This window comes from Neoarius graeffei, chromosome 20 (genome assembly GCF_027579695.1).
Source record: "Neoarius graeffei isolate fNeoGra1 chromosome 20, fNeoGra1.pri, whole genome shotgun sequence".
In the NCBI taxonomy this organism is placed as follows: domain Eukaryota; kingdom Metazoa; phylum Chordata; class Actinopteri; order Siluriformes; family Ariidae; genus Neoarius; species Neoarius graeffei.
The window spans coordinates 38001787-38014007 of NC_083588.1; the positions used below are offsets into that span (position 1 = coordinate 38001787).

General features: G+C 41.2%; 1 protein-coding gene across 1 annotated transcript in view; it reads right to left on the reverse strand.

Moving 5' to 3' along the window:
• grin2ca (glutamate receptor, ionotropic, N-methyl D-aspartate 2Ca) overlaps positions 1-11364 on the reverse strand; it is a 77074-nt gene extending 65710 nt beyond the window's left edge. The window contains exon 1 of the mRNA XM_060902602.1: positions 10939-11364. Coding sequence (XP_060758585.1) covers positions 10939-11364 — 426 coding nt within the window. The remainder of the gene's footprint in view (positions 1-10938) is intronic.
• Positions 11365-12221: the final 857 nt, after the last annotated feature.

A 12221-nucleotide genomic window follows, 5' to 3' on the forward strand; every position in this document is an offset into this window, starting at 1 on the left:
TTGTTGAAAATAATTAAAAATACAACATTTAAATGTGTTCTTTTAAATGTGGGGTTAATTTCAGGAGTACTCTTCAAACTCATGTAGCTAAGTAAACTAGCCACTCAACAGTGTTCGCATTAACTAATATTTCATATTTGAGTTAATTACCTCAGAAGGCAAACCTTTTTTCCTGTTAAATAGCTAATTATTTTTTAAGTATTATGATATAATTAATTTTCCCTCTTGAACATTTAGCACGCAAACATTGGTCGTGTCCTGTCATTTAAAATCTGAAGACAAGTGTATGCATCAGTGTAAATAACATTCACAATGTAGTAGTTTCTGTCCACAGGTTGTGAGTTCAATGGCAAGGATGGCATACCCTCGCTTCTCTGTCAATTACAGTGACACTAGCCGCACGGCACAGTGGTGTAGTGGTTAGCATGGTCGCCTCACAGCAAGAAGGTTCCGGGTTCGAACCCAGCGGCCGGCGAGGGCCTTTCTGTGTGGAGTTTGCATGTTCTCCCCGTGTCTGTGTGGGTTTCCTCCAGGTGCTCCGGTTTCCCCCAAAGACATGCAGGTTAGGTTGACGTGGGGCAGCCTTGGGCAAGGTACCTGACCCCTGACTGCTCCCCGGGCACTCTGGTGTGGCTGCCCACTGCTCTGGGTGTGTGTGTGTGTGTGTGTGTGTGTTCACTGCTTCAGATGGGTTAAATGCAGAGGATGAATTTCACTGTGCTTGAAGTGTGCATGTGACAAATAAAGGTTTCTTCTTCTCACCAATCCTGAGCCTCCCTGAGCTCAGGAAAGTGAAAGAGGACAAATATGTGTACATCTTGATTAGTGTTTAACAATACATTGTAGGAAAGATATGTTTGAATTACCAAATGACTCAATACGGTCTGGTTTAAAGCTTTTTCAATCACTGATCTCATGCAATACAGTGTGATACAGACTTGATAGAAATATATGTTTGGCATGCTTGAAACTGGAACAGGCAGTCCTGACTGCTGCTTGTTTTGGTTAGTTACAGTAAATCCTTGAGACTTATCTTCACTCGCACATTCTGCTCTCTGCTTAATGAAGGTTATGTTGACCAGTAATGTCTTTCTTCTTTTCATGAGACTATGATCCTGATGGGTGATGTAATGGTACATAATGTTGCTCTTGTTTTCATACAGTCGTGTAGTCTAAACCAGTGACGTAATGCTTCATCACCCATTTATGTTACCCTGTCATACATAGATAATTTACAGTGGATATAAAAAGTGTACACACCCCGTTAAAATGTTAGGTTTTTCTGATGTAAAAAATGAGACCACGATAAATAATTTCAAAACTTTTTCCACCTTTAAATGTGACCTATAACTTGTACAATTCAATAGAAAAATAAACAAATCTGTTAGGGGGAAAAACATCTCATCTCATCTCATTATCTCTAGCCGCTTTATCCTTCTACAGGGTCGCAGGCAAGCTGGAGCCTATCCCAGCTGACTACGGGCGAAAGGCGGGGTACACCCTGGACAAGTCGCCAGGTCATCACAGGGCTGACACATAGACACAGACAACCATTCACACTCACATTCACACCTACGCTCAATTTAGAGTCACCAGTTAACCTAACCTGCATGTCTTTGGACTGTGGGGGAAACCGGAGCACCCGGAGGAAACCCACGCGGACACGGGGAGAACATGCAAACTCCGCACAGAAAGGCCCTCGCCGGCCCCGGGGCTCGAACCCAGGACCTTCTTGCTGTGAGGCGACAGCGCTAACCACTACACCACCGTGCCACCAGGGAAAAACATAAAACAATAAAAAAACGTACAATAAGCTGGTTGCATAAGTGTGCACACCCTTAAACTAATACTTTGTTGAAGCACCTTTTGATTTAATTACAGCATTCAGTCTTTTTGGGTCAGAGTCTATCAGCCTGCCACATCTAGATTTGGCAATATTTGCCCACTCTTCCTTGCAAAAGAGCTCCAAATCTATCAGATTGCGAGGGCATGTCTTGTGCACAGCCCTCTTCAGGTCACCCTACAGATTTTCAATTGGATTTAGGTCTGGGCTCTGGCTGGGCCATTCCAAAACTTTTTTGGGGTCATTGTCGTGCTGAAAGATAAAATTCCTCTTCAGCTTTCTAGCAGATACTTGAAGGTTTGGGGCCAAAATTGACTGGTATTTAGAACTGTTCATAATTCCCTCCACCTTGACTAAAGCCCCTGTTCCAGTTGAAGAAAAACAACCCCAAAACACGATGCTGCCACCACCATGCTTCACCGTGGGTATGGTGTTCTTTTGGTGCTGCACAGTGTTGTTTTTGCGCCAAACATACCTTTTGGAATCTTGGCCAGAAATTTCAACCTTGGTTTCATCAGACCATAACACATTTTCCCACATGCTTTTGAGACAGCTGATTTTTTTTTTTTTTTGCAAAATTTAGCCATGCCTGGATGTTTTTCTTTGACCCTACCTCATAGTCCAGACATATGGAGAATACGGGAGATTGTTGTCACATGTAGTACACAACCAGTACTTCCCAGAAACTCCTGCAGCTCCTTCAGTGTTGCTGTAGGCCTCTTGGCAGCCTCCCTGACCAGTTTTCGTCTAGTCTTTTCATCAATTTTGGAGGGACGTCCAGTTCTCGGTAATGTCACTGTTGTCCCATATTTTCTCCACTTCTTGATGACGGTCTTCACTGTGCTCCATGGTATATCTAATGGCGTGGAAATGTTTTCGTACCCTTCTCCTGACTGATACCTTTCAACAGTGAGATCCCTTGGATGCTTTGTAAGCTCTCTGTGAACCCTGGCTTTTGCTGGAGGATGCAACTGAGTAAATGTCTGAACTTTATTTGGGGTTAATCAGAGTCATTTTAATTGATGGCAGGTGTGAACCCAAAAAGACTGAATGCTGTAATTAAATCAAAAGGTGCTTCAACAAAGTATTAGTTTAAGGGTGTGCACACTTATGCAACCAGCTTATTGTACGTTTTTATTTTTTATGTTTTTCTCCCGAACAGATTTGTTTGTTTTTCAATTGAATTGTACAGGTTATAGATCACATTAAAGGTGGGAAAAGTTTTGAAATTACTGTATTTATCGTGGTCTCATTTTTTTACATCAGAAAAACCTATCATTTTAACGGGGTGTGTACACTTTTTATATCCACTGTAGCTTCGTCAATCACATCATCATCATCCAATCACATAGCTACAACACACTCATGAATGTGAACATATACTCACGTTTGTCCTACAATAAACTGAGAAACATCTCTGAACAGCTGTGTCTGTGTCAGTGATTGTTTGCTCCCGGATCGACCTGCAAGGCAGAATCTCTTCGGCAGCAGAGCTCTACATTCCTACTTTGTCAATTCAACCTTCTTTGGTACAGACAGATCAAAACCTAACAAGAGCGCCTTAATATTATGCAAAAAAAAAAACTTTGATGAATAAAAGGGACCGTCTACATTACTCTGAGAGAAGCCATGCCTTTGTCAGAGTGACTGACAAAAAAAAAAGTTGGACAAATAAAGATAATAACAACAGAGAAAACGCAGTAAGAAAAGTCATTAATGTGACAAAATGTGTATATAATTATAAATAAATAATGAGCCCTTTTTGCAGGGGGGTGAATCACAGCTGTGCCAATATTCAGTATAACCTTAATCTTGCTTGTGTAATATTGGTTAAATTGAAAAGGAAATATCGCACATATGCATTGTTCATACCGAGTCATCCTCTACTGATTCGGTACTTAGTTGGTATCATAAATATTCAGAAAAACCTTACAGAAAGATACGCTGAGAGTAGAATCAAGATGAGTCCACACAAATACTATGAGGACAATTGAAGTCAATTAAATTAATTTATTGGTTCGTGATGTACTTATTATGCACAATTTGCTAACTAAATTACACCAATTACAGTACTAAGGGAAATTTATTTATAAGTCAAGGTTACTGTCACAAATCAGGATGGATTTTATCGTGCTTTCTCCTCTTCCTTTGGCAGGCTGGACAGCAGGGTGGCACTCTGTGAGAAAGGGTACTTAATCAGCCTGAACCTGAGACAGCTGTCATGGTGCCATGAGGCTCTGCCATGGCAGGCATTAATGAGGGCTGTGCCACATAAGCTGTATCTTTGAACACCGACCTTGGTGGCTCAAACACTTACAAGCTCTGTCCATGTCTGCCAGCTCAATACAGTGTAAACTGTGTGCCGTCAGCACAGCATGAGCGAAGTCTTATTTTAAAGGTCTGCCAGGTCAGTCATGTGATTCATTGCGTGAAATATTATGTAATTATGATCAAAAAACTGTAGACTTCTCAGGCAGAGGTGGCACTTGCACAAAACTAAGGTGTAAGCTCAGACAACATCATTTCTGACATCACATCACATCACATCACATGAGAATGTACAATAAGTCACCCAAATTTTTTATTTGGTGACAGAATGACTGTTTATAGCTCCTATAAGATAAGTGTTAACAGGAATTAATGCTTCTTTCTTATGTTCCATAACAAGAAATGTAACTATAAATGTTTGAAAGCCTAAAATTTATCATTCCTTTGTTTTGCTATTTGACATCATTGGTTGAATTATATGTGTTTATTATTTGGCTTATTTGATTTTTTTTTAAATAATCAATTAGTGTTAGATTTCTTTTAATGATATTGTTTATTATAAGAAAAAGAACAACAACAACTTTATTCATCATACGCTTGTGAAATTCCTCTCTGCATTTAATCCATCTGAAGCAGTGAACACACACATGTGAGCAATGAGCACACACACATACCCAGAGCAGTGGGCAGCCACACCAACAGTTCCCGGGGAGCAGTTGGGAGCCTCGCTCAAGGGCACCTCAGCCCAAGGCCGTCCCATATTAACCTAACCGCATGTCTTTAAACTGTGGGGGGAACCAGAGCAAACCCACACAGACATGGGGAGAACATACAAACTCCACACAGAAAGGCCGGCCACTGGGCTCAAACCCAGAACCTTCTTGCTGTGAGGCAACTGTGCTAACCACTTACACAATCATGCCACCGTGCTTAAAGTCATGGTTTCTACATGCTACCAATAATATCAGTGATATAAGTATAGGTAATCGTATGGGGCTGAATAAAATTAAGGATTAATTTCACGAGTGATTTCGAAGTTTTGAAAATTGCCTGAGTTGCGAAGCGATGGGGACAATTTCAAAACCTTGAAATCACAAGTGAAATTGATCCTTAATTTTACGAGGAACCATATGATTGCTTGTTTACAATACATAGGGCCAAATTCATACTTCGGAAGCCATTCAAGTTCACAACATTTGTCATTCACATTTTCTGAACCAATCAGGGCACAAAACTATGTTGCACGTTTGAATCAGTTTCTAAAGCATCTTTCATCATGACACGGAGACATGACATGAGGATTTTGAAAGCGGTTTACAAAATTTTTTTGGAACTTCTTTGCAAAAGCCATTTTGTTGACGAAATTTGCTAATTTTTGTAACCGTAACCAAGCAACGAACTAGCCAATAGCATTTCAGAAATATGGCCCTGTGTTAAGGAAAAAAGCCCTCCTTGATTGACCAATCAGAATAATTTGGCCCTATGTATTATAAAATAAATTAATATAAAGTGTTAATTTGATGCACAGCTTCAGATGGAGCTGTTGTTTATATATTTACAAGAAATGGTATTGATTCTGCCCTTGTATAAAAGGTTCTAGCTGTGATTTGGAATTAAGACTTTTTTTAATGTGACATTTCCCTGTAAGTAACTTTAGTCACCCCCTTTAGTTCCATTTAGTTCTTTAGTTCTATCTTTAGTTCTACGCCAAATCAACGTTTTTGTTATCACAAAATCACTAAATCACAAACTCTGTTCTGCTCTCTCATACAGTAACCCATTGTTCTAACTAGTGACAAGAGGAACGTGGAGGGCATGTGACACAGCTGGGACTTAAACCCAGACAGCGCTTTACTACGGGGCCGGGTACAGTGGCAAAGCACAATTACAGACAAGGGCCTTTTACATAACAACTTGATAAATTATTTATTTACAATTTGTTATGACTTATCAACTGTAGTGGCTATAGAAATTGGATAATTATAGGACAAATGACCTCAGGGAGGGATATTATACTGCAAATGGCACTTCATGGCCTCAGAGAGACCACACAGATGCCCAAATTCCCTTTCAAAGCTCCAAAATCCATTTAGCTCCTGAACAGGGGAGTGAACCTGAGTAACATATGGAGGAGAGTATTATTACCCAAGCAGCTGTTAGGATCTAATGAAGTTGTGGAGACCATAATGTCCAATTTCCTCTGATTCCTACGTCTGAATATTTATTTGGTTATTGTTCTACAAATCAGTTGAAAGAGGAAATCCTCTTTCAACTTTATATGCTCCCACTTGGACAAATTATCAAGAACAACTCAATTTTGTATCACTGCTATGCAGATGACACCCAAATTTATTTTTGCTCTATCACCTAATGATTATGCCCCCCTTGAATGTCTCTACCAGTGTATCGACCAAATCAACAACTGGACGTCACAAAATTTTCTTCAGCTGAACACAGATAAAACAGAAGTAATTCTATTTGGGAAAAAAGATGAAAGACTCAGGATTCTTGACACAAAGGGGATTAAAACAAAAGATATGGTTAAAAATCTTGGTGTTTTCATTGACAGCGAGCTAAACTTTGACAGTCGCATGAAAGCAATCACTTAACTGGCATTTTATCACCTAAAAAACATTTCCAAACTAAGAGGACTTATGTCAAAAAATGATATGGAAAAACTTATACATGCCTTCATCTCTAGTAGGGTTGACTACTGCAATGGCCTTTTCACAGGCCTGCCAAAAAAGACCATCAAACAACTTCAGGTGATTCAAAATGCAGCGGCTAGGTTTCTCACACGAACAAAAAGAACAGAGCACATTACTCCAATTCTAAAGGTCCCTTCCAGGGGTGTCACTAGGCCTTTTTTACTGGGGCACGTGCCCCAGTAAAAATCAGCTGTGCCCCAGTAAGAAAATGTTGAAAGATTTTCGTAACAAACTAGTTTCTTTGGCAGATCATTTATCTACTGTAAGTTGTAGGACAGAGTGTGTTTCAAACTTCTATCGCCTCTTCTTTCTAACTAATTTTCTGATTGGTCTGGGAGATTCTCACTGTAAACATAGCGTGCGTGCGGCGTGCCATGAGTCCATTTAGCCTACTGGAGAGATGAGTCTACTCTTTGGATGAGTCAGAGAACGGGCTCTGGATGAGTTAAGGTAGCGCGAAGTTTCTCATCTCATCTCATTATCTCTAGCCGCTTTATCCTTCTACAGGGTTGCAGGCAAGCTGGAGCCTATCCCAGCTGACTACAGGCGAAAGGCGGGGTACACCCTGGACAAGTCGCCAGGTCATCACAGGGCTGACACATAGACACAGACAACCATTCACACTCACATTCACACCTACGGTCAATTTAGAGTCACCAGTTAACCTAACCTGCATGTCTTTGGACTGTGGGGGAAACCGGAGCACCCGGAGGAAACCCACGCGGACACCATGCAAACTCCACACAGAAAGGCCCTCGCCGGCCACGGGGCTTGAACCCGGACCTTCTTGCTGTGAGGCGACAGCGCTAACCACTACACCACCGTGCCGCCCCCATAACTCAATATATTTCAAGATAATTATAGAAAAGAGACAGTCAGTGAGTTAAAAAGTTATGTCAGTTGAACAGACTGAGCAGCACACCACACCACCTCTGAGGTTCGAACTGATCCCACTCAGTAGTTTAGGTCCTTTTAGGGTTAAATGGGTATCTAATGTATGAACCATGCTTTTGACCTGAGTAAAAAGGTTGTGTGCCACAAATAACACCTATTATGGATATAATAATTGCATATTAATGATGTAATACTTTTATACCAATGTCCTATATGTGGTTTCAGGGCTCTTTTTATGTGCAAAGTTCCCCTGCATAATTAACTATGAAACAGCAGCCTACAAACATTACAACAAGTCCAGATTTATGAATTTATATCTGGACTTATATATCATTAGCAAAAACAAGACTTGGCAAATTTTGCAAAGTAGCCTCCAAATATAAACAAATACCGCCTGACTAGAGTATATTAAACTTAGTTGCTCCTCTAAGTTTTGAGTGACAATTGCTATATTGCTCATATTACGTATACTGTTCTTGGATTATTTTGACCTGGAAAACAGAAATAATATCTGGACCTTAGTTTAGGGTGGCATGGTGGTGTAGTGGTTAGCTCTGTCACCTCACAGAAAGAAGGTTCTGGGTTCAAGCACAGTGGCCAACGGGGGTCTTTCTGTGTGGAGTTTGCATGTTCTCCCCGTGTCTGTGTGGGTTTCCTCTGGGTGCTCCGGTTTCCCCCACAGTCCAAAGACATGTGGTTAGGTTAACATGGGGCGGCTTTGGGCTGAAGTGCCCTTGAGCAAGGGCACCTAACCCCCAACTGCTCCCCGGGTGCTGTAGCATAGCTGCCCATTGCTTTGGGTATGTGTGTGTGCTCATTGCTCATGGGTGTGTGCAAGTGTGTGTTCACTGCTTCAGATGGGTTAAATGCAGAGGCTAAATTTCACTGGGTGCTTAAGTCTGTGCTTGAGTGTATGTGTGATAAATAAAGGCTTCTTGGCTTGACCTCTTCTTCTTCTTCTTCTTCTTCTTCTTCTTGGCTTGGCTTCTTCTTAACAGATGAATATGAAAACCATGCTGCATTTGTGTTTGCATATTCTCATCTCAGCTCTGGGTCACGTCCTCATTCACAATTATTGGTGTGGAATAAGCCATAAAACACTGAAATCTGTAGACTAGTGAGCGTTTTCATTTTCGGCTCCATGTGGAGCTGGTAGAGTTGCTGTGTTTCACTCTGACTGCTCATATTCCATGGGGACATCCATTACCGCTCAGAGGAATGTAATCTGTGAGTGCACTTATTTTATTGTAATTAAAATCCAGCCCGGAAGCTGAAACTAGCAAGAAACTCATAATTTTCCATCCTGTGGGGCTCTGTAGACAATTCCATTTTGGTCTGTTTTACAAACGTCTCCATTTTATTAGCACCTTTGACATTTAAAATGGATTGTTAGCTGGAGCACAATCACTTAACTCGCAGTCGTGCTTATGTGGGAGGGAAACTGAATGTATGTAGTGCTATAAAGTATGAAGGCAGCTGAAGTTCTCATTAGAAGCTCCTCAATGGCTAAGTATTAATTTTCTTTTTTTTTTGTGGCATTCCTATTACCTACAGATGTTTTGAGGCTATTCTCTTAGATTCATAATGGAATTTGTAATTCTTAATTTGTCCCCATATCTGAGTTATCTGACTGATGGAAAGGATAGGATTACAGTCTTGCTGTTAGCATATGATGCACCTAATTTGTGTAAATTATTTGTGCAAGTACACATAGTGAGAAACAGCAGAGGGCATTTATCTGTATCCATGTGAGTCCTTATCCCAGTGCCAAAAGTCACCAAAGATGGGCTGACCAACTGAGGATGTTAACGATAATGACAGTCATGACTCTGTTAATTATCATTCTAATTACTGCAGCAATGTGCTGGGCTTTCTCCATTTAGAAGAGGAAATAGCCTTTATTTGTCACATATACACTCAAGCACAGTGAAATTCCTCTTCTGTATTTAACCCATCTGAAGCAGTGAACACACACATGCATACACAAGTGAGCAATGGGTGCACGCGCACACACACACACACACACACACACACACACACACACACACACACACACACACACACAGCAGTGGGCGGCTATGCTACAGCGCCTGCAGAGCAGTTGGGGGTTAGGTGCCTTGCTCAAGGGCACTTCAGCCCAAGGCTCCCCCATGTTAACCTAACCACATGTCTTTGGACTGTGGGGGAAACCGGAGCACCCAGAGGAAACCCACGCAGACACGGGGAGAACATGCAAACTACACACAGAAAGGCCCCCGTCAGCCACTGGGCTCAAACCCAGAACCTTCTTGCTGTGAGGTGACAGAGCTAACCACTACACCACCATGCTGCCCTAAACTAAGGTCCAGATATTATTTCTGTTTTTCAGGTCAAAACAATCCAAGAACAGTATACATAATATGATCAGTATAGCAATTGTCCACACTTGGACCCACAGACGTCTCACTATATCATGTTTGTCATATTTATCATTTTGCTTGTAGTAAGGCTGTAACTGAGTATGAATAGATCATTAGGAACGAACAGATAATTTCTTCTGAACAGATATGAATACAGACACAAATATTTAGTTTTTTCTATTCTGAAAGCTTGCCAGAAAGGTTTATATTACATTTGGTTGAGACCAGAGGTGTGCATCAGGACTGGGAGGCTGTGGGATGCAACAAAAGTAAATGGTAAAATTGTAAAAATGGCCAGATTTGAAACTTGTGGGACAAAGAATGTGCAGCATGAGCATGTGGCAGCATCCTTAGTAACAGCCTGGTCAGGGTTGTGGTGGTTTAATTTAGGATACTAGTTTATATTCTGGGAAAATAAAACAAACTAAATTTGTTCGAAAATATCACACGCAGGTCCATAACTGCACACACTGTACTGGGGGGGAACAGTTCTACACATGTCTCTAGCTGTGAACTCAGATGATGTAACTGAGGTTGAGCACTTGTCAGAGTCAGAATTCAAAAAACATGCAGACAACACTATCTACATCTGTTTTTCACGTGTTTCCAGAAGCTTAGTTTTTCATGTTTAATAATAAAAAGCACAAAAGAGCTTATTCTCAATCTGCAGCAGATTTACAGCTAGTTTTGAAATAACTTTCACTACAGTGGGCACCATGTGAACAGTGTCGCCTCTTTCTCAGAAATCTGACTTTAATAACCCATGGCAAATATACACAATTGACACAGGACCACATGTATAGTGGCATCAGAACTCAATTCTGACCTTGTATGGCAAGACGACAGCAGACCCCCCACTGATGCCTACAATGGGCACAGATGTCTGCGTGGAGATGAAGTCGAGGATCTGCGCCACAGCCTCAGAGCCGATGTTGTCCTCAAAGACCACTCCATGCACGCGATTAGCAGCCAGTGTGTCACAGATGCGCGTCAACAGTGCCCGAGGATTGCTGTCATTCACCAGCACTGTGATGGGGTTCACCTCCAGAGGCAGGTCCAGGAAGTTCTCCCGGCTCAGGCGCCCTTTAATCTCCATCTGGTAGGCAGAGCCACTGAACACCACCGCTACATTCACAGTCGGCTCAGGCATCATGAATGGCCGACCCCAGCAGCAGTGCCAGGCACAGAGCAACAGCAACAACAGCAGTGGCGGCCACAGAGCATCGCTCAGGAGGCCTAGACGAACGCCCATCTCACTCGCCTACTGCCTGCAGGGAAAAGAAATGGGAAACAAAATGAGAGGGTTCTTTGCTTTAGTGGGAAAAATAAGATTTCTTACCAGGGACAGTGGCTGAAAAAACTGTTTCAGTGGCTCGCTAATATATTGCTGGCTAATTGGATGTTTAGCAAAATATACAAGAGACTGTGACAGAGTACAGAAATATGGCCAATTTAACAATCCAAATTTTAATTATTTAAAGATCTAGTCTACAATATCACACTCTACATACTCCTACGGTATATAAATCACAGCAGGTGAAAATAGGACTGTATCTTTAAGCAAACAGGATTAATGGTAATTGTATCATTTTATCATAAATGCTAACATTTCAAACCTGTCATTGATGTGTTGCGACAGTGGTGCTTGAAAGTTTGTGAACCCTTTAGAATTTTCTATATTTCTGCATAAATATGACCTAAAACTTCATCAGATTTTCACACAAGTCTTAAACGTAGATAAAGAGAACCCAGTTAAACAAATGATACAAAAATATTATACTTGATCATTTATTTATTGAGGAAAGTGATCCAATATTGCATATCTGTGAGTGGCAAAAGTATGTGAACCTCTAGGATTAGTAGTTAATTTGAAGGTGAAATTAGAGTCAGGTGTTTTCAAATCAATGGGATGACAATCAGGTGTGAGTGGGCACCCTGTTTTATTTAAAGAAGAGGGATCTATCAAAGTCTGATCTTCACAACACATGTTTGTGGAAGTGTATCATGGCACGAACTAAGGAGATTTCTGAGGACCTCAGAAAAAGCGTTGTTCAGGCTGGAAAAGGTTACAAAACCATCTCTAAAGAGTTTGGACTCCATAAATCCACA